General features: G+C 36.7%; 3 protein-coding genes and 1 long non-coding RNA gene across 5 annotated transcripts; 1 reads left to right on the plus strand and 3 right to left on the minus strand.

Annotated features, from left to right (window-relative positions):
- The first annotated feature begins 2,263 nt into the window (after positions 1–2,263).
- On the plus strand, positions 2,264–16,688 carry LOC129452174 (uncharacterized). Its single transcript, XR_008647005.2, has 3 exons — positions 2,264–2,481; positions 10,128–10,234; positions 14,993–16,688. It is a non-coding gene; the product is annotated as an uncharacterized lncRNA (long non-coding RNA).
- slc25a6 (solute carrier family 25 member 6) lies at positions 2,694–9,228 on the minus strand. Its single transcript, XM_055215866.2, has 4 exons — positions 9,001–9,228; positions 4,351–4,837; positions 4,100–4,240; positions 2,694–3,987 (listed from the first exon to the last, which is right to left on the minus strand). Exons 1-4 carry the CDS (start codon positions 9,109–9,111, stop codon positions 3,830–3,832), a joined length of 897 nt encoding a protein of 298 aa, XP_055071841.1. The 5' UTR covers positions 9,112–9,228; the 3' UTR covers positions 2,694–3,829.
- On the minus strand, positions 9,312–15,515 carry asmtl (acetylserotonin O-methyltransferase-like). Of its 2 annotated transcripts, none has more exons than XM_073855288.1 (14): positions 15,384–15,515; positions 14,796–14,917; positions 14,564–14,695; positions 14,405–14,452; positions 14,237–14,301; positions 13,720–13,784; positions 13,537–13,646; positions 12,851–13,237; positions 12,011–12,188; positions 11,624–11,808; positions 11,377–11,509; positions 10,423–10,563; positions 10,136–10,258; positions 9,312–9,904 (listed from the first exon to the last, which is right to left on the minus strand). In XM_073855288.1, the coding sequence occupies exons 2-14, from the start codon at positions 14,886–14,888 to the stop codon at positions 9,642–9,644; spliced, it is 1,923 nt and encodes a 640-aa protein (XP_073711389.1). In that variant the 5' UTR covers positions 14,889–14,917; positions 15,384–15,515; the 3' UTR covers positions 9,312–9,641. The 2 variants fall into 2 exon arrangements, with proteins under 2 accessions (XP_073711389.1, XP_073711388.1); XM_073855287.1 differs by having other exon boundaries at positions 11,624–11,811.
- A 261-nt stretch (positions 16,689–16,949) lies between the features above and the next one.
- Positions 16,950–21,838, minus strand: p2ry8 (P2Y receptor family member 8). The gene is made up of 2 exons (XM_055215864.2): positions 21,765–21,838; positions 16,950–18,934 (listed from the first exon to the last, which is right to left on the minus strand). Exon 2 carries the CDS (start codon positions 18,918–18,920, stop codon positions 17,883–17,885), a length of 1,038 nt encoding a protein of 345 aa, XP_055071839.1. The 5' UTR covers positions 18,921–18,934; positions 21,765–21,838; the 3' UTR covers positions 16,950–17,882.
- Between the last annotated feature and the right edge of the window lie 1,952 nt (positions 21,839–23,790).

The following is a 23,790-nucleotide window of genomic DNA, read 5'->3' on the forward strand; positions in this document are numbered from 1 at the left end:
CCAGCCTTGATTACAGGCTTTGAAATGCTCTAGCTGAGAAAGACAATTGTTTTGCTGTCTCACCCATTAAGGCCATTAATGGATGCTTATTACGGCATCCATACATTATTCATATGGAATGAAGTTTCAATGAGGATGTCCTATGGCATTATTTATTCACAGAACCGAGAGAAAAAAGCACACACAGCAATAGCTTCACTTAATCTACTACAGATCCATGTTTATCAACCTAGGCCTATACTGTTGAGTTCAGAATACAAGGCTATTTGGAGTACATCCTTAAATTGATCACCTTAATCCCATTTTAACTTCTTTGCACTGGCTGCCAGTTAAACTGCGAATAGTGTAAACTGAGAAACACCACCGTTTTTCAATATTTTACTATGTTCCCACCTCAACTCAGACAAATTAATACATATCTATCTTTATTCAATGCGTGCACTTAATCTTTGTACAGTGCGTTGTGAATGTGTTAGCATTTAGCCTAGCCCCATTCATTCCTTAGGATCCAAACAGGGATGAATTTAGAAGCCACCAAACACTTCCATGTTTTCCCTATTTAAAGACTGTTACATGAGTAGTTACATGAGTAAGTATGGTGGCACAAAATAAAACATGGCAATTTATAAGCAAATAAAAATGAGAACTAAATTGTATGGCAGAAGAGCATAGTTTGCAGCACTTCACAACACAGTCACGAAGCGCTGTACAAAGGTCAAGGGCACGCACTAAAAAAGACAGGAATGTATCAATTTGTCCAAGTTGAGGTAAGAACATATTAAAATATTGAAAAACTGTGGTGTTTCCATTTAAATTATCAAAGATGCCAAAGAATGCATTAAAATAATGTTAAATTGTTAGTTGATATTTACACAGAAGGTGTGTAACTTTTTTTAAGTGCAAAAAATTGGTCGTTTCTGAGTTTAAGTTTGTGTTTTTTCCAGTATGGACCTCCAAAACGTAACTGTAACGTCAATAGTAGAACTTAAGCCGAAACGCTAGCATAGCATTAATTATTTAGCGTGTAACGCTAACTCAGCAGTCACAACTTTGTTTTTAGCATTTTAACAACCTTGTAATTAATGTAATGTTGGGGCGTACATCTCCACTGTGACGTCACAGTCAGTGTTATATTGAGATTGGACTGTTTTTCAGCAGTCTTTTATGTGCACAAGGTTTACATAAAAATGAGGAAACAAATGCGTTTGAGCCTCATGATGTGTCATTACCATGAACAGAGCTATTATTCATTTAGGTAAATATAATTTTTTTATTCTATAGCACCTTTAAAGGAACACGCCCACTTTTGGGGAATTTAGCTTATTCACCATAACCCCCAGAGTTAGATAAGTCCACACATACCTTTCTCATCTCTGTAACTCTGTCTGACGCAGCCACCGCTAGCTTAGCTTAGCACAAAGACTGGAAGTAAATGGCTCCAGCTAGCATACTGCTCCCAATAAGTGACAAAATAATGCAAACATTTTCCAATTTAGGTGTTGTAATTTGTATAGTCACAGCTTGTACAAATAACAAGGTCATACGAGACACAGCCATCTTTTAACAGTATATATACTGGGAACTATATTCTCAGAAGGCGAAGCACTGCTACTTGGGCGGAGTGATTTCATGTTTCATTTTCACAACTCATCCAGGTCACTTGGGTCTGGTGACCTTGGACTGCTCTCTTTCTGTAGGTCTACGCTAAAATATAGGGATCAAGCTTTTGTGATAACAGGGCCTGAATGGCCTGTTTTGATCCAAACTGTCTCATCTCTCTCTACTTTCAAATCCGGGTTCAAAATATCACTCATGTATTGTTGCTTTTAATATTTAATTTTATTCAGTCCTATCTATGCATGTTTTTTTTATAGATTTTAATCGGTTTCATTTCTTGCTAATTATAATGCTCTGAACAGCATGCAGATTTGCAGAGTTGTATTTAAATGTGCTTTATAAATAAACAATGAGTCAAATTTTTGGTAAGCAATAAGGTATGTAAGGCTGTTGTATCGTGAATATGTTCATGGCTGAAGGGTGCTATTCGGCACGACACGAAGCACAATATACAGATTAATGATAAATGTAAAAATATGAAATAAGATGGATATTGTACTTTCAGTCAGTTGTTATCGCAAAATAAAGTCGTATATATAAAATGTATCAGTTTAACTTTCATAAAGTAAAATCACTAAAAGACTTCCGCTGAAAAAAATAGTCCCTGACAGACAGTGAAAAGCACTGTATTTTTACGTTGCTGAGGGTGGTTGCAAAGGGTGCTGCGCAGTGATGCACAGAATCGTTGGTTGTCCAATCGGAATCAAGGACTGCCACTAACACTTTTAATTATAATAAATATAATACACATAATAATACATTTTATTACACTTGATTGGTTAGTCATGACATTTCAAGGTCTGTTAATCGCCGATAAAACTGATGCCACACCGCTCATTCGGGTACTGCGAGTCATCTTGAACGGTAATATTTATTTTTATTTATTCAGCTGTCCCTTTTCAAATGAAAAATACTTTATTTTGTTTAATAATTTACTCGGTTGCAAATAGCAGTGTAATAAGATGGATAGTGCACTTTCAGTCGGTTGTTATCGCAAAATAAAGTAGTTTGTAACTGTACAACAGTCTGATACGAATAAATTACTTATTCTGAAGACATCAGATATACGAGAAACGTGAGCAGGGTGTCCACTTTTATTGCATTACAAGCATTTGTATTCAAATACAATTGCCAACTAGTGTGTAAGTCCTTTCCATATAGTGTGACATAAGATTACAAGAGGTCTACATGCTTAAAACGAATATAACGTTTCAGTGTCATTAGCTGAACTGAAAATGCCCTTCTTTACTTGCCATCGCGTTTGAAAGCGGGATCTACTTATTCAAGATCAACCGAACACTGAGGCTGACAGGAAAATGACCACGAAAATATGACTCCCCTCATTATCCAAGATGGAAAATACTTATGCCTACTTCCAAAAAGAGAAATCATGGAAATACACTTTTCATGTCACATCACGTCTGGCTATGAATGTCATGTTTCTGGCTCCACGCGTTTCTGTTGGAAGACTTTAGCGTCTCTATTCACGACTGAGACAGATAAAGGGCAAATCTGCAGTGAATTAAAGCGTCATATTTAATATCTCTATGACTCCATTTGACACCAACTCTTGGTGCGTTTGTCAGGTCCAACTCGTCAGGGGTAAAACGTTTCAAGTGCGGAACATTATTCAGCGGCGTTTAAACTTCATATTTTGTTTTAACAGTGATATTGTACACCCTTGTTATGAGAGGATTTGAAACCGAAACATCGATGTATGTGGCCAAATAGGTAGCCGTGTATCGCCATCTTGTGGAGGTATCATGTTACTGCGGTGCATGAAGTTGAATTACTGATGCCTCAAATGTATGAAGAATTATGGTAAGGAGTCAAATTTAAATGATTTTTTACTGTGTTTAAATTTTATATGCATACTTTTTCTCTATAGCAGCTCATTAGCAATTGCACAACATTTCTATATAAGTATCTGTCTTTGCGCTTAAATACATATAGATTTTTCTTTATGATAAAATATTGTGAGGCTTTCAACATGCCCTTATTTTTATCATAGGTCCATAGTGCATTCTCTAAACATAAAGTATAGCAACATAATCGTGTTTAAGAAGAAAAAACACAGAAAAATATGATTTCTTCTCACATTTAACACTACCAAGACCACATTTTTGCGGAGTGTACAGGGTTTGGCTAAAGCTTGACGAAACTGTGTGGTAAGAACTAGTCTACGCTGTTTCTTTCTCTTAGCACTTATTGTTCAAACAATCTTCTTGAATTCATCATACAAGACGAGCACAAAAGCACCCCCCATTCCTCTTAGTACATTGGACAGAGCCCCCTTGAAGAACGCTTTGCCACCCTCATCACGTGCTATCTTCTTCCAGCAGTCAATGGTTCCTGTGTACATAATATCCCCTGGAAAGACAACAAGCAAATATTTCAGCCAAAATAAATGCATACCTCATGGAGAACAGCGTGTTATTCAAATGAGTGCATGTGTTTGTGTTTTAGCATGCATGTTTTGTACCTCCTTTGCGCCCAGACTGCATCATCATTCGACGACGAACGGTGTCAAAGGGATAGGAGACCACACCAGCAACTGCAGTCACAGTTTGTGCAATCATCCAGCTGACCACAATGTGTGTGTTCTTGGGGTCTGGAAGCATGCCTGCGCATGCAACAATGCATGCGTGCAAACACACAAGTCAGATTAAGACAGATAATAAGAAGGTAACATCACAGATATATCAAAGGAATATTTGATGCGCAAACTCGCACCTTTGGCAGTGTCGTAGATTCCGAAGTAAGCCGCCCTGTAAATAATGATACCCTGAACGGAGACGTTGAAGCCCTGGTACACGCCCCGCAGTCCATCTGACTTAAAGATTTTTGCCAGGCAGTTAGCCAATCCGCTGAACTCCCTGCTGCTGCCAGCCTTCCCGACATCTGCAGCTAGTCGGGTACGAGCAAAATCGAGGGGGTAGACGAAGCAGAGGGAAGTGGCTCCTGCGGCACCTCCGGAGGCAAGGTTACCGGCGAAGTATCGCCAGAACTGCGTGTGCTTATCTACGCCACCCAGGAAAACCTGCTTGTACTTATCCTTGAAGGCAAAGTTGAGAGCTTGCGTGGGGAAGTAGCGTATGACGTTGGCTAAGTTGCCACGCCAAAAGGAGATAAAGCCTTGCTCCTTGGGAATCCTCACGATACAGTCGACAATACCTTTGTACTGTTTGTCTGCACTGATCTGCTGGCTGGCATGTTGAACCTGTGAAACACAAAAACACAGGATAGATGATTTATGAGTGGACCTTAATGTTGTAGATCATAATGTTCTGTGTAGCATGTGGGTGACCATGATTTTGCCACGTAAGACAAGTCAACAACTTTGGAAAAAATCCTGTCCATCAACCATGTGTTTCTGTAGTTTACTGTACTTACAGTAGCAGAGCATGCATTAGCAATGCAAAAGTCTGGCGTTTAATCTTAGGATCACACTTACAGTACATATACATTTATGCATTTGGCAGACATTTTTACTTTTCTTTCTTTCTTTCTTTCTTTTCTTTTAAACACCACGTCTGTCTATGCTTTATTTATGGGGAGAATTGTAAGGACACTCCTTCTTTTGATAATATGCTTATTTTCCGGCTCCCCTGGAGTTAAACGTTTGGTTTTTGCCGTTTTGGAATACATTCAGCTGATCTCCGGGTCTGGCGGTACTACTTTTAGAGTAGCTTAGCATGATCCATTGGATCTGATTGGACCATTAGCTTTGCACTAAAAAAATAACCAAAGAGTTTCGATATTTTTTCTATTTAAATCTTGACTCTTCTGTAGTTACAATGTTTACTAAGACTGACGGAAAATTAAAAGTTTGGATTTTCTAGGCAGATATGGCTAGGAACTATACTCTCATTCTGGCGTAATAATCAAGGACTTTGCTGCCATAACATGGCTGCAGGAGGCGCAATAATAATATGCACTGCCCAAAAATAGTCCCCTGCTATTGAAAGTTACCAAGGGGACTATTTTCGGCTGCTGCGTAATATCATTGGAAACTCTTTGGTTATTTTTTAGCGCGATGCTAATGCCATTAAATGGTCTAATCAGATTCAATAGATTATTCTAAGCTATGCTAAAAGTGGTACCGCCAGAGCCGGAGAACGGCTGAAAAGATTCCAAAATGGTAAAAATCAAATGTTTAACTCTAGAGATGCTGGAAAGCATATTTTATTTTAAAAAAAAAGTGGAATCACCCTTTAAAGGTGCTCTAAGCGAATTCACGCGTAATTAAGCAATATCGCTCGAGTAGGAGTGTGATATAGCTCTATATCATCACGGCTGTGATTAGGCCAGAGGCACGAGGCCGTAGGCCGAGTGCCGGAGGCAATCACAGCCGTGATGATATAGAGCTATATCACACGACTCCGAGAGCAATATTGCTTTTATACAACAGTTTGACGGCACACGTTTGAAAAACGAAAACTAGAAAACACAACGGAGTTATTTTAAAAGCCTTTTTGTTTGAGAACTACTACTTCTGCCACGGATTTGAGGGCTGCCATAATGACAGGTAACACTTTCGGCTGCTTTGAATCTCATAATAACTCAATAGACGGATAGGCGTTTCTTTATATTAACGTTTCTTGGTCACAAAGTGTAGTTTTAAGATTAGTTCAATCGAGAATATATATTTATTATATTTAAATCTACAGTCGATTAGTTAAGATAGCGCCTGTTTGAACGTTTGCTTAGTGAGATTCGGTACATATGAGAACCAAAGCATGAGCGGACGTCAGTGTTCACTCGCCCCGCTGACCACCGCCCTCTCTGGGCTACATCTCTGACAGGGATTCCCTGGCTCTGATATTCGCCTTGTTTGTTTTTTATGGTCAAAATGAGATCAAATCAGCAGTATTTGGTGTCATGATAAAACTATTACTTGTTTTCTTTTTCATATTTAGTGTCTTTTGTGTTGTTATTGTTTTGGCGCGAGGTAAAAGTTAATAAAACTATACTTATATAATGTTACTATTGGTTTCCCATTTACTCTTAACGCAATACGAGCACTCGATTATTATTAAACTTTGTTCTTGTCAGTACTATATAAAACTGTTTTTTATAAGTGTCAGAGAGATGTTTTTGCATGCTGCTTATAAATATACCAGTGGCGATATTCTCATAACATGTTTTAATAGTCACGTCGCGATTAAATAAATGATCAATGTCCACATTTAAATGCTGCGATGCTTACCTGCAGTTCCACTGTGTTTTCGCATTCTGATAAGAGATATAGCTCCAGAAGAAAAACCGAGTGTTTACATTCCTCTTTCCAAGTGTCCACACGATGTGACAAGACATTAATCCCATTAAGTTTAACGTAACATCCAAGAGCGCTGATCTTTGACGGAATAATAACTTCCGATTGGGGATTCACAGACTGATTTATGAGCTAGTGAACTAATAAGACACACGGAGAGTGTTTAAAAACAGCGCGTCTGTGTTTTTCCATTCAGAGATGAGCCTGTTTAGGACCTCCATTCACTAGGTGGCGGAATGATACGAAAGGTGAAGCGGTTACAGTGCCGTTATCAGGACAATATTGCATAGCTCTTAGCCAATCAGATTCGAGAACCAGAAAGAACTGTTGTATAATAGACCATAAAACATTTTTTGTTACATAAAGCTAACATCTCCTCACTATCTGCTTGCTACATGACCGATGAACAAACTGTAAAAAAAACCGCAATCTCTAGACAGCCCAGACTCCACAAACGACAATAACAACACAGTGGCAAACCTAGCACCACGAAACATAACAAAGTGTTCCAGCCAATAAATGACAAGAAGGATTTGGGGGTGGGGGTTGGGCACGTTCATGAAAGCACGGAAGGGAGAGGGAGGGGGAGGAGTTAGCTACGCTCCGTTTGTTTGAAAACAGTTCAAACCTCAACAAAAAGTGATGTCGCACAGATTCGCTCAGAGCGCCTTTAAGTCTAATTATAAAGTAAGACTAGAAAAGATCTTTTTTATCTAAAAACCTTAAAACTATATTTGGATAAACTTGATTAAAAACTTTTTCGAATGTGTCAACAGAATAAAAAAGTTTTCTTACAGTGACAGAGGTAATACAATCTAGTAGAATGTGTTTAATGGACAATAAATTCTAACAAGATGAATATTTTGGAGTTTTTCCTCCTGAGAGTAAAAATTGAAGTGTACAGTAATTTTGTAATGTCCTATTCTGCATCCTGTATATAGATGACATGATCCCAACGATTCTCAAAACAGAAATGATGCTTTTTCCCAACTTCATGATTTATTTTAACTTATTATTTAGACATTGATCCTATTTTGATTGCCATTTATTTATGATGTATTCATTTATCGTTTAAGTCTGTGAAATGTATAGAACAAACACTTATCAAACGCGACTTGCAGTGCATTTAAGCTACACATTTGTGGCCCATTCCTAATCATTGTTTGTGATTTTCTGCATAAAATCATCATGTAATGCTCTACTTTGGGTACTGATTAAATGTATCACTTGATGACTGTACTGATAAAATGTAGCTTATAGCTTGAAAACACTGTAATTGCTTTGGATAAAATGTATTTATTAAAAGCTTTATAATGTAGTCACAACACACTGGGTTGTTCAAATACGGTTGAGTATATAGACTATATAAACCCACTGATTTAAACGCGTTGTTCTTAACTCCGTTCCAGTCCATATTCCCGGAGGCCCACTGCTCTGCACATTTTATATGTCTCTTTCATCTGACAGATTCAGTTCAGTTCATAGGGATCTCTACTAATGAGCTGATGATTGAATCAGGTGTGTTGAATAAGGGAGACATACAAAATGTGCAGAGCAGTGGGCCTCCAGGAATAACGCCGAGAACCACTGGTTTAAATGAACCTAGAAAATGTCCAGATATTACATTTATAAATGTACATTTGTTTTAATGAACCTATTGCTTTCTAATTTTTAATTTATAGTTACTGGTTACTTTGGCAGCATTGTTGACCCTGAAACATCATTCAAACCAAACCTAATGCATGTCTCTGTAAAATGAGACAAGACTGCATTGCATGGGGCAAGATGTGCCACTATAATAGTGCGCACTTACATTACTGTATATTTGGTTTACTGACATCACATCAGTCAGTAAAAATGCAAGCAATGAATGTCAATATTCCCGATTAGTGTTGTTACAACCGCATCGAGAGACATTTGACTAAAGGATGTTCCCAGGATGCGGATGTTCCCAGGATGCGGATGTTCACGGTCAATGGCAGGTCACTGGGTATTTCGTGTTAACCTATAGCTAATAATACGACACAAAACGATGCATTGCGACATGCATTACAGTACATTTTGAGCCGGTGTGATCTCTATCGTGTACATGCACATCATGTTCTCACCTGCAGCAGCAGTTTTACTCTCTCTATTGGTGCGACTGCAGTTTTGGAAATAGCCGCTGCTACTCCGCCGGCCATAAAGTCTTTAGCAAAAGAAATTGCAGCATCTGCCATGATAGCGCAAATATATTAGCTCGGTATATTAGCAGCAAAATATACTCAAGACCGCTGGTAGAAAGAGCAGGAGAGCGGAAAGTGAGAAAAATGATGCGCAGAAGGATAGGCTGCACAAAATCTCGAGGTTTATCGCGAGATTTTTATATGCTCCCATGTTTGGAACACATAGAATGCGTATTGAACACTAAAATGCTGTCTCTTGATTAAAAAACATTTATTTTATTGTAACATCAACAATATAACATAAATAATTGTAATTACCATTAGTTACCCTGTAATTAACATTAATTATGTACACGTCGTTTTGTGCTTTACCCAATGTTTTATATATTTGACCTCAAAATAGGCTAACACAACCCAGCATGTTAAATTACAACTGGGTTTGTACCCTTTTGACCCAACACTGGGTTGAAAATAATGCAGCATTTAAAAAAAATGTATTTCTATATATCTAAAAATATTCAGACAATTTATGAGCAGGAATAAAAATCAATTGTGTAGTGTTTCAGATGCTAAACATTTACAAGTTATGCAGTCTCAATGGATGCTGAAGAACCGACTAATAATGTTCTTTTGTCATTTGGGTCTTCTTTGATAAAGAGTATGGCATCTAGCAGGTTGCCTGTGTATTTGATTTGCTTGACACTAAAAGCATGCTTTTCAAGTAAATCGATGTATCCTGCAGCGCTCCTCTGCTTTCCCTCTGTCATGCTGAGAGCTTGGAGCACAGCTCGACTTGGTCTTCTCCTCTCTTGGTCCAGGAGGATCTCGGACACCAAAAGCCCACAGCCTGTGTTATTAATATATTCAAGAAGCAGACATTTAGTGCATTACGTAGTCAGAAGACAAAAAAAATCAGACCAGAATGTTCACTAACAGCCAGGATTCTCATATTATAATGCTTTAATTTTCACAGTTCAAAAGTTCAATATGCAAAAGACATGCTAAATCATACTATGTTATTTTATTTAAGATTTATATATATCATTAATGATTGCAATTTATATTTTAAGGCTATTACCTGGTGTGCACACTTTGGACAGCTTACTCAACAGTGCATTAACTTTCTCATCAGACCAGTCATGGAGAATCCTTGCAAGAATGTACAAGTCTGCTTTAGGTAGGTCATCTTTAAAGAAATCTCCTGTTTTAGAAAATAAGAAATATTCAAGTACCACCACCACCTACAGTAGTCACAACAGAATACACTTACACTGTAACAGTAAATTTGACCACATGGGGGCACTGTATACCTCAGTTTGGAAACCAATATACAGTTCACACTAAACAGATGGCTATTTAACTGACCTGCAACAAATGACACTCTATCATGATGTGCTTTTGGCTGAAAGTGCCGTGTCATGTCAATGACTTGTGGCAAGTCAAATACAGTAACTGACAATCCAGGGTGGGCTTCTGTAAACTGGTATGCCATGGCACCGGTGCAACCTGTGTGATAACAACATGATCTTTTTAACATTTCACATACCATAGAAAACATTTTTATTATAAATAAAGTCAGTCCTAAACCTTAAACTAATTGTAAATAAACCAATAAGATAATTGCACAATGTTATACTACAAGCAAACAAGGTGTTCATTACAAAAAAATGGCCTTTACCTTGGTCTAAAATCTACAGTAGTGTTAAGCTAATGTAAATGCCAATTATTTTTGTACAAGTATCAGGAGGAAATAAATTATGAGTCTAAATATAGATCCAACTTGGTAAACAAAATAAATACAAGTGGTCCTGGTATAAAAAGCTCTCGATGAGAACTCGCATAGTAAATTGTAAAACCTAAATTTGCATAACAAGCTCGGAACCTAGACAAGCAGCTTTTGAGAGCAAGTGCTTTCACAATAAAATGTGCGTGCTGTGTCCTCTTCCAATGAAACCTCTAACTACAGATATAAAGACGGCGGTTTCTGCAGACCTTATCTCAAGCTTTTGCGGTCATATGCGCACGTCGAGTCATGAAAGAATCGTGCAGCACAATGTTTTATATCAGATTTTTTTCAGTTTTGACTAAATGCTACTCCCAAAAATCTGACTAGAACCAAAAAGACATCTTGAATCAATTGCATTCTTCTTCTCTCTATTATGCCTATGAAAAGCAGTTTAAACTGCTATTTTGTGTGAAAATCAATTTCTTGTCAGAGTGAGGTATTACAACAGTTGCAAAGGTGGCCCTTGATCATCAATGTTACAATCCAACATAAAATATAAAACAAAAAACCTTTGAGACTAGAAAAAGATGTACCTCCAATGTCACAAGCTGTTTTATAGGGAGAAAGATCAAATGCCGTTGCCACATCTTTCCCAGTCACATTTACGATGCTGTGCATTGCATTCATGAATCGCATCTTAACGTTATCCTGACTGTAGTAGACATCCTAGCATAAAATGACAAACATTTTTGCTCAGATTTGCTTTATTTAGGATGTCAATAAGGTGATACATATACTACAAATATGACAGTACAGATGAGCAAAAAAATTTAGGTTTACCTGAAACATATCCTTATTTATCTTCCCAAATGCCCGCTCATGTTGGCTGGTTCCTTCCTTGACAGCATCCTCTAAATGACTGAAGAGGGGCCACACTATACCATCGCAGTGAAGGATGTAAGCATGCAAAGAAAGTGGACTGTCTGATACCAGAAACTGTCTGGCCTGTTCTGTATTTCTGTACACTGCTACAGACAATAAACAATGTTACATTCACATAGGACAATGAACAAAACATGTAACGTAAAATGTAAGGAAATGTATCCATGTGTTTCAATAAATAAAGAACTTAAGTAAATTTAGTTATGATGGTTCTCTAGTGACAGAAACGTGTTTAGAGACAAAACTTCTGCACAGGAAAATACCGTACTAATTAAATTGATTTACCATGGCTATCATCTTGGTGTTTAACCCTTTCTAGTAGCCCTACTGAGACAGCAGCATCCAAAAGCCTCTCCGTGCCGAAAACAGATGCGTTGATTTGGCCTGCTATCTCTTCCAAAGTCAGACCATTAGAGATGTTCAACACATCAAAGACCTTCAGTTTGGATGCTGTGAATAAAGTCTGAGAAATAAAACACACAAAACATAACCAAGATCATTGCTTTCATCGATAAGTCATACAAGCCACGTGCATATAGAAATATACACTTAGATTTATGCAATATGTATTAATGACTACATTTAAAGGTCACCTAATATGTGTAGTTTTTGGTCCAAATACCCTATAGTTTAGTGAACCATGTTGAAAAGGTCAATTTTTGGGTGTGCTGGAAAAAGTGTGGTTTTTGTGTGTGTGTGGCTTTAAATGCAAATGAGCTGCTGCTTCCCTCCCTGTTTATTGTGATCTATACCATAAATATACACAATTTTTAATAAGACAATCACTGCACTTCTTTGATCATTTGAACACGGAGTAATGAATTATGTAAAGATTTAAAATAGAAATTATGACCCAACTGTGGTCTTTGGATGGTTGTGGGTGGGGTCTGTGTGTGATACTGTGGGGAACATCCTTTCTGTCAAAAAACGGCAACAGCTTGTCCCATGAGACTATTGAGGTTTCACAGAGATTTGAAAAGGAGTGGGCAGGTATTTTTACACGGTTGTTGTGTACACACACAGGCGACACACAACTATGTTCAAAAAATATATAAAATTGAATATAAAGTGTTATTAAGTATTAAGTAACCTTTCATTTTGAATTTAAAGAAAATGTTGTGGTACCTTTGACACTTTGAAGCCATCTATTAATTCCATGATACTGTGGGGGACATCTTTTCTGTCAAATTTAGCACACTCCGAGTGCATCACATTTTGTTTTTGCATAGATTTCTGACTGGCACCTTTGCCGTTGTTGGTTTCCTGCAGCTCAAACTCTCCGTTTGTGACACACTTCGACAAGCTGTTGGCCACAGACCAAGACTCATCAGATGCTCTTGAGTCTTCACGTTTGATCTTGAGGGCAGGACTCTCTGGTGGGCTGTTAAAAATCACTCCCAGCTGCTTGCAAAAGCGATTAAGAGGGAAGCCCACTACGTTAAGAAAATCTCCATGCACATACTCCACCAACATACCACCCAAAGCCTGGATCCCATAGCCACCAGCCTTGTCCATGTTAAACAAAAAAAAAACTGTCAAGAGTTGCATCACTGTTTGTTCTGCGTAAAGATCAAACACCAACAGTACAAGAAATTAATTTAAGAGACTTTTTATTACAAAGTTAAATGTAAACTCATCATTTAAATCGATGGATGTACTTTGCTGAAACTGCCTTTATCAGTGCGTCAAAGCAAACAACACAACTTCACCGAAGTCCGAATTCCAAAGGTTCAACGAGTTAAAATTCAGTTAAACGTAGCATGGTCATAGTATAATACTAAAATTATGCAAGTTAACAAAGTATAAACTCACATGGGCTCTCCGCTGTTGATGTATTCCCAAAGCATCTCCTCAGACAAGTCTGCAAACTTAACTTTTGTCTCTTCATAAAAGTCAACCACTTTGTACTCTATCTCTGAACCTGAAAAGAACAATTTATCTTTAAAATGTTAACCAATTCAAGATCGCAAATATTAAACAATACAACAACTTACCATTTTGCTCATGGCAGAGCACAATAGCCACACCGGTAAAAACACTATGCTCCTTGCCACTCAACCTGAAATCAATTGATTTCAAAACTGTTATGGATATTAACATAACATTTACTCGAGGGATAAACCAATACAAAATATCTGTACTGATATTGGATTACCGATATTCGATTACTTAGAATGACATCTACAGATACCGATAGATATTGACAATTTTGCTTTTTACTCATTATTTCAAAGTATTATGCTGCAATTATAAACTGCAATTCTGTTGTCATTGTCACCCAGCTCAAAATAATCACCAATGTCCGATAGCGGGAAAAATGCTTTTATCTGCTGATACAAGGCCGATATATCGGTGCATGCCCCAATTTATTTGTTTAGCAGATGATTGAATTTAATTTCAATTCAAAGCTATTTACGAATGAGAAAGCATTTATCATTTTAACTGATGTTATACAGCATATGCATATATGCAAAGCTCTCATTCAGGACAGAAGACAGAAATGAAAAGCACCTGGACAGCATATGGTAAGCATCTTGTTTATCTGTGGGCTTCTCCAAGATCAAACCATCAACTGTCTTATGGTAAAATGCAAAGACGTAAAGTTAGACAAAAAGACAAAAGGTTACTGATGCAGACTTCAGAACACTATGTGTAAAAACTATAAAAAAAAATACGTACAACAACAGTGTCCGCACCAATAACAATATCTGGAGTTTTCAGGTGTTTCTAAATTCAACACATACAAATAACACAGATACAGTTCAGTCAAAACTGAATAAACTCTGATGACAGCTAAACAAACATTAAGTGAAAGCTAAAAAAATTATTTAAACTCACAAATGGCATTCGCTGAGCCACCTCCAAAGCCTTCTGTTTGGCTGTCTCCACTGCATACTGATAGGGGCTTTTAAACAAGGACTTGTCCAAGGTTTCTTTAAACCATGAGGGCACAACTTCGAACCGTAAACCCTGTCTCAGGATTAAAACAGAAATCAGTAATTATTTTACGAGTTCATTGTCTATTTTAGACCGATAAACTACCAAAAAGTAAATAAATAAATATACGCACAGCATTCGTCAAAATCTCCAGACGTCTCGGGGATGCGCTTGCCAATACAACAAGCTTGTTACTCAACTTGGATATAACTGGATTTAACAACATGTTACACCCTTTCTTTTTGTTTCAAAGGTCTGTAATGAAAATAATAATAATAATGTAAGACATGTCAAAATCATTCAAATGTCATAACAGTGTATGTGTCATAGAGTTCATGTGCACGTGGGGCAGCCAGACTCTGATGACCTGATTACATAGCACCGCAGACCACCGGTCTGCAAAGCAACTTCACAACCAAAACCGACAATTTGTGGGACAGAAACCTTGTAAGTTAATGGGTTAAAGGTGAGTTTGACCAGGTTATCGTTGCCTTCTGAAGAATAGCAGGCAAGACTCTCTACAGGATCAATTTGCATTTGTAAATATGTTACTTTTGCTAGTCCCGTTAAACAGCTAACGTTAGATATGCATGTAAAACCCTGGTATGATAAAGAACGAAATTTACCATAATACAGTCATAAGTGGCATTATTTGCCTCTTTAAAACAGAATGTCACAAACTACATGTAGTGTTTATTTGTCTTGTGTTTCGTTCATTTACCTGGAAAGTCAGCAGCACTTTTCGCTTCCGACAACCATGCACGCACTGACAGAGATCCCGGAGAGGCGGCGTCTATTTTCGCACATGCGCAGTAAGCAAAGGACAACGTCACGATCTACTGCGATTTATCCAATGGATTTACCACAGGTAAAGTTTTATGAAGAATTTATTCTGTTAAACATGTTTTGGAAATATTTAAACTTAATATTTCATATAATAATTTTGTGGACAGGAAAAGAATTTTGCAGCTATTTTGAAAAGATGTGGACATTTATATAAGTAGAAAATTGGGTCGTGTGGTAGAAATTGGTGTATTTGACGTGTTTTATATTTTGTGAGAGATGATTTGGAAAGTAATGAACAATATATCATACAGTTATTTATTGTATTTACACAGTACCATGCACACAAAACAAAATTCCCTTTGTAAATTTAATCTGTGACATTTTACGAATGATTTCAAATTATACAGTACCCCTTTGGGGGGAAAATCCCAGAAAACATGTCATATTTTAAAAGTACTCCATTTCTTTGTACTCTTCATTTCTTCTCTTGAAACATATATAAGTAATACATTTTGTTTATTGCAATATATGTTTTATGCAATTGATTTCCAGAGATAGCTAATTGTTTTGGCCCAAAAAATTTTTTTCAAAACTTAATTGACGTTTAGTTGTTAATTCAATACAATGAACAGTATTACTTTACAGTGGAATCATATTTATCACAAAAACAGGTACTCACGTATATTTGATCAAGTTTGTTACTTTAATCGATAAACTTTCACACAGTTTAGAAATTATGCAATATGTTTTGAAGGACCATATACATTGAATCATGTGACTTCTTGTGGTGTTTTTGCATTGTTATTTTATTATATAGCCTAACCAACAACAGTTATACTCTACGTTCATAACTGTTCACTGTCTATGGTAGCCAAGCAACGAAACATCTTACAATTTTCATATCACACCTTATAGTAAAAACAAATACCACACTTTTGCAACTAGCTATTTCCTTTGTGTGGGTATTTGCTTGATAGAGCATTCATTTGCTGTTCACTTTACATCGGAAAATTGCTTCAGGTGGCATACAATATTGTTATAAATGATGATGATGTCTAAGAAGCTTTTGATATTACTAGTTGGCAGAATCAGTTTGTCCACTACAACATGCAGTAAAAAGGAACTGAAAGAAAACTTGACCTGGCCCTGACATTGCTAGTTAGAGCAAGTTGATACAGTTTTACTTTATAATATAAGTAGTGGTGGGCAACGATTAATCACATACAAAATAAAGTGAGTTTTTGCATAATATATGAGTGTGTGCTGTGTGTAATTATATAAATAGCCTAAACACACATTCGTGTATGTATTTAAGAAACATTAACGTGTGTATATATGTTTAATTATATATTTAAAAAAAATTTAATATATGATATATATAAAAAAATCTGAAATGTATTTGTTAAATGTATGATTTTTTTTCCGAGATTAATCGTTGCCCACTGTAACATTTGTGCACAATAAAGGGATATAAATGTATTTATCAAATAAAAAAACAAGATAAATGCACATGTGACTTTATATTAGAAACACTCTAAAAACAAACAGTGCTATATAGCACCAAAAGTGGTTCCTTGCTCATAATCATAGAAGAACCGTTTCCAGTGCCACACAGCACCGGTGAAGCACCTGCGTAGAGCCATATAGTGCTATGTAGAACCATATTTGGTGCTATAGTGGTGCTATATGGCCCCTATATGGTTCTACACAGGTGCTTCACTGGTGCTTCACCGGTGCTATATGGCACCAAAAACGGCTCTTCCATGACTACGATCCAAGGCAACAGTTTTGGTGCTATATAGCATCATTTGTTTTTTTAGAGTGAAGAAAAACAGAAGTGTGCAATTTGAGTACACAAACAAGAAACAATATGTAATGCAGTAATGCAGCCGTATTATAAACAGCTAAAGTTAAATGAGGTAAGTAAATAATAAAAAAGCTTAGCCCAAGCAGCGCATTTCACACTGTGAATCACTTTTAGATGAAATATACATCTACTGTACAATAGCTGCCATATGTACTTTTCACTTTTTAAACTTGCATTGCTACAGTTCCAACTATTTCACTTTCAACAGTTTAAAAATATGTAAAGGTCTTGTTAAGAGGAACTTGGTTTACTTGTACCACAAAAAAACAAAAATATACAATAAAAACATCACGCGCCCTGTTTTGAAAGGTCACATGAGCGCCATGCTTTTCCTCAGCTGCTCAGCCAGGAAATTAAAACAGAGCAAACGTAAAATGCTACAAAAACAAGTGAAACTAAAAAAGTGAAGTTATAATAAGCCCTATTCTCACGAATAAGAATTACACTGATGGTAAGACACATCAAAATTACATCACAGGCCATAGGTTTGTTGTTGCATGTGGTCTGACAAATTCAGCAGGTGGTTTGAGTTTATTTTTGGCTTGTGGAAAACAAACAAAAGAAATGTTAACACTTGTCACAGTCTTCCTGTGCATTGCCTGTGGTGCGAGCGGAGAAAAAGCTCTCTCTGTGACCCTCGATCATCTGAGTCTCTCCCGTGCTGAGAGTCCGCAACCGCAGCATTTGCCTTAACTTTCGACGAAACTCTTTGGAGGCGAAATAGTATATGAATGGATCTATGCAACTATTAATGCAGCTTAGGGAGAGAGAGAGTTTATAGTAGATATAAAGAGATTTGCTATAGTACAGCCTTGTAACTGTGTGTGCCAATAGTAGTATGTTGTTGGGAGCAAAACAAAATATGAACACAAACAAAACAGTGCATGCCAGGCGCACCGCGCGCCCTTTCTGATGACTATTGGCCTTTTTGATCAGCACACAGATAATGTTAACGTAGCAGTACACGGTTATAATGAACGGACAGAGGAAGAGAACGATAAACATCCCAAATAGGAAGGCCGCCCAGTGGGCAATAGTCGGTAGCATGCTTTTCCTTAACACGTCGAAGCAGGTGACGATTTGACGCTCTCTTACATAATATGTCAGATCTGAGGTTTCCAGAGGGCTCAGAATCGCAAGGACCAGAAGCCACATAAATACACAGGCAATGATTGCGTATTTATTATTTGATCTCATCTCTCTGAAGCGCATCGGTTTTACAATGCCCAGATAGCGGTCAGCACTGATAGCAGTCATGGACAAAACCGAGCAGTACATGTTGGCGTAAAACACCACAGTCAGTACGTTGCACATCCCCGTACCCAAGGTCCAGTTGTAGCCTTGTATTTGGTAAGCGATCTGAAAGGGCAGCACAGTGCCAAGGATCAGGTCGGTGAGGGTCAGGTTGATCATGAAGATGATCGACGGGGTCTTCGGAGAGGTGCGCACCAGCAGAAGAAACAAAGAGAGGCCATTACCAATGAGGTTGGCCAGAGTCACTACGACATAGATAGCTGAGACAAGATTACTGGCCCATGTGTTGTCAAACATGGCCAAGGTGGCGTCATCCATTTTGGTGAAGTTCTGCTCGTGTGACATGTTCATTGTTGTTTCTCAACCTGTTTCGAGGGAAAAAAGAGATTTCACTTAAAGCGTGAAGACCCATTTCATTTTAACCACAAATCTTTTGAAAAACATCCGCCTTTCGAATATCTTCTTACGTTGCACATTCAACTGAGATTTTATCAGATTTTTATAGACAACACAGTTTAAGAATTTTTTTTTTATATAATACCCATGACACAGATTTGAATGTGAATGAGTGTTATATGGTGTGCATTTTTAGAAAGGCAATCCCATATTTTGTAGTTTTAGGACTCTTTTTGACCTGTAGTCCTACACATACACGCACATTTAGATGAAAGAAATGAAAAATGCTTTTTTTTTTAAATTGATGCAGCATGCACTCTCACATAGATGTGGGTGCAATTCTGTGAACAGGAAGTGTGAGGGCACTGTTAAATAGATTTTTCATGTGCAAAAACATGCTTCAGCATACAGTAGGCGCATAACGCAAGGCCATACATTACCAACAAATCACTGCCTGTTGTAAGTCTCAGAGCTGTTTCACAAAGTGAAATGATTCACACGGACAGTGCCTCAAGCAAGGGAGTTTTTTGTGTTTTTTCAAAGGAAGTGAAAAAAGATTACAATGCCACAGCATGTGCCAGTGTCAGATTTGGTACAGTCATTTACAGACAACGCACTCTTGTCTCGCACAGATTGAAATTTTAGAAGTGGCTTGACCTAAAATAATGCATTTCCTTAAACCGAATTTTTTTTAAATGGTGTGCTTTTCTCGTTAAAAGACATGTATAAATTCCACACGCATAGATTTCTTTAAAGATACAACACTCGCGTGCCATCAAAATCGGATGCTACCATCCTACTGCAATCTGTCACATCTGTTTAAGATGTAGATTTTTTTATTCCCTTATATGTAGATTTGGTTAAAATGTGTCACAAGCTCGTACTATACTAGTAGTACTATACGAGTCTGTAATCTTATTGTGCCAACAAAACCCATGAACCATTTAATTTATATTACACTGCCAGAAAAAGGTTCCTAGCTGTCATTGGGGCGGTTCCCTTCAAAAACAAACCTTTGCACCTAAGGAGTTCATATTAGTAACATAAAGGTATATATTTGTACCATCACATTCAGACTTTTTTAATGGGTACTGCCTAAGGCTTAGGACCATTTGTTTTGTCTTAATTTTTATTATTGCTATAATGTTAACCTCTTTGTCTCCATCTACAATAAATTCAGTCAATTGTATAAGTTTCACTTGTTTTTGTTCATCACTGTGGTAAAAGTGCAGTGACTTTATTGCAGCAGATTGCGACTGGCACCACCTGATTTTAGTAAGTTTCAATATTTAGAAGGTATAGGGGCGGTTTCCTGGACAGAGATTAGACGAGTCCCAGACTAAAATAAATGTAAAAGCTGTCCAAACTAAAAACATCTTTCACTGACACACACTGTCAAAAATAAAGGTACGAAGCCGTCACTGGGGCAGTACCCTTTAAAAAAGGTCCTAATATGTACCATTTAGGTATGTTCCTTTAAAGGTACATTTTGGCAGTACTAATATGCACTCTTTGGGTACAAAGGTGTACCTTTTTGAAAGGGTACTGTCCCAGTGACAACTTTTGTACCTTTATTTCTGAGAGTGTATCTTAAAATACATCAGTGCCCTTTGTTTTACCTCAAAATGCACACAAGTTATTTTTAAATTATATTTACTAATTAAACTAAGGCCTTGTCCTGGCTTAAGCAAATTTATATCTATAAAAAAAATTTTAAAATGTGTTTGTGTTGTCATTCAAGTTTTGGAAGACATTTTTTGCAAGTCATTAAAGTATTTGAAATGTATGCCGTTGGCAGATGTTTTCACCTAAAGCGACTTACAGTACATTCAATGTATACTTTGTATTAGTGTGAGTGTTCCCTTTTAAGTAAGAGGTGTGTCTAGTTTCTCGTTTACTTCCAAAAAATATAAAAAAAATTTGCAATTTTACCAATTGCACAAATAAATAAATATTTTAAGCAAGTGTTCCTGTAGCCAACTGACAAGCCTTGCAATATTCATGCTAATGTCATGAAGGTTGATGTCTATAGGAAAGGCAAAATATGATCAAATTTTCAAATTCCATATAATAATAAAATTATATACTGAACTCAAATGAATGCATGTAAATGTTACAAAGAAGTGACATTTATGAGAAATGTGCTACAAACCCCTAATGTCTCATACTTTTATTAATGTATGATATTTTTTAATCATCTTATAGTTTAAAGTTTGCATGTGATAAGATATCAAACCTTATGTAGAACATTGGACATCTTTTTTTATATTTTAAATGTGTGACTTGATACAAGGAACGTTGTTTGGATTGCTACAGAACATTTATCATTTTGTGTACAATTCATCATGACTCATCTTACACTGTTGATGCTGTGGTCGTCTGGCATTAGTTTCTGTATGCATGCAAACATGTATAAACCTGATGTAATGGATAAATTCAAGATATTTTTAGAATTTAATTAGGAAAAATATGACTGCATCTTATTATATACTTTGTAATTACTTTAAATAGTGATTTAATTGAACAACACACTTTAAATAATTGTCAGATCTAGAGAGAATATCAGCAGAGATTTATTTTATATTTGTGGTCGGCACTCTGGTGGGAAACCATACGGTCTCACGTTGGCAAGTGCAGCAAATAAACAAACAGCGAAACACATTCATACAATATAAACATTCACCAACATCAGAAATTGTACATTTCATAAGCCCTTTGAAAGTTTTAAATGACTCAAATACATTCGTACGATTTTGTAGCAAATACTTTTAATAAGTAATTTCAGGATGGTCTACATACCTCAAGAAGCATGTGCTCTCGCTCGTGTTGGTGGCAGTTAATCTAGTATGACTGTTATACCCAGGAAACTTCTTGCAGGGAGGAAGTACGCTGTCTGACTTTTCATTTCAAGCCAAACATCAAGCTTAGTAGTACACATCAAAATATCCTAAATTAAAAGGTTTTATAACAGTAAAACTTAAACAGAGAGGCCAGTTAAAGTCCATACGGTTACTTTTTTTAAAGTTATAACATCTGTCGTTTCGCCAAATCAGTCACTGTAGTTAATAAAAAACTGTATGATTAATAAAAATACTTTTAAAAACTTTTTCATAAGTTTAAAAAGTACAAAAAGTACAGTATTAATAAAAAAATCAATATGGCGAACAGGAAGTATGATAATGTAATATAATAAAGAATGACAATGACTAATTTGGTATTAAAGTACTTGGCATGACCCAATAAATTTAATAGCAGTCGCATGACAATATGAATTAATCATATAAGTATTTCCTCAAATCTTTTGACTAGTAGGGGAACGGTCTAAAACTTTTCAGATACTATCAGATCATGTTGCCAATGACCCATATCAATGCATATTGAATTTATGACAAAATATCACATTTCATACAAATTGGACAAATGCTCTAGGAGTTGTTTAATATTTGTTATTCTATACATTCAAAATGATGGGAAAATTAACAGAAATGAGTCATAAGGATACATTTGAATTGGCATGAGCCAAGGAATTAGAGGAAAACTTTGTTTTTTAGAACATAAGAGTCAAAAGTTAGCATAAACCAGCAAGCAGTGATGACAGGGTCAAGATTTACAGTGTCATCGCTACATGGCGCTCTCAGAAAACAATGCATTGAAGTGGGAAATATCAGTGGACTTTTAAAAATATTTTATAAGTGAAACACTTCCTGTTACTAGTAAGTATCGATATGACTTTGACCCAAAATAGCACATCCATGTGATCAAACCCAGTGACCAAACATACAGATTGACCCTGATACACAGAGATATTTTCTGTTTTCCTTGTATGCAATATATATATTGCCTCAACATGGCAACATCGTTTGATATTTAAAAAATGTATTCACAGTAAAAAAAAAAATCCATTATTAGCATAATGTTTACCCAGTTCGGGGACAGGGGGAGTGTTCTGTATAAAAGTTCACTAGAGGCAATTGTCAAAAAGTTTACATTAAATCTAAAATGTCAGACTTCCTATTGGGCGGCCCTGCTTACTGTAATTGTGAAAGCTGTCTGGTCTGGTTTACAAAAACAATACATGAAGCACGTTTGGTGATTGTAGATAAAAACTAAACCTAACACTTTAGTTAAAAGTTGGCACTATTACTAGAGACTCCTCTGCATGCCCTAAGCTTTGGTCCATTCCTAATGCCTGCCGAATTTCATGACCAAGGATGCGTGTACACCTAAGCATTTAAAAGTGGTTGAAAACAAAAGGGCGAACGCCAACTGCGGGTGAAACGCTCAGTATGTCAATGTCACTTTTCAAAACATGTCCAAAACACGGAGGAGGGGCGAGACAAATACCACAACAACCAACCGGTGTATGGTACAATGATTGATAAACAAAGCTGAAGTATCATGCCAACCAAAGCTGAAAAATGCAGAGGGCTGGCGCTCAGCGCGAACAATAACCCCCAGCAGCTGGTGTTTTATAAAATGTGGCGCTTCCATTGGAAACAACCAAAGAAAAAATGCCTTGGTGTACACGCACCCTAAAAGTCTGGAAAACTGCTAAAAATAAGGTATTAAAGTTAAGGTATCTCACAAGTCGTTTAACAATTTTATGTTTAGCTGCGCCTCTACATTATTATCACCAAGATCAAAGCTTGGGTATAAGTGGACTATTTTAAAGTCTGTAATTTAGTGACCTCTAACACATACAGCTTAGGTTTAATTGTATAATTGTACACTCTTAGAACAGATGTGTTAAAAACAACACATTAGTGTTACTTTTAACACAACTTGTGGTTTATTTTAACACAAAATGACAAATAATGTGTTAAAA

Source organism: Misgurnus anguillicaudatus, chromosome 17, assembly GCF_027580225.2.
Source record: "Misgurnus anguillicaudatus chromosome 17, ASM2758022v2, whole genome shotgun sequence".
Lineage (NCBI taxonomy): Eukaryota > Metazoa > Chordata > Actinopteri > Cypriniformes > Cobitidae > Misgurnus > Misgurnus anguillicaudatus.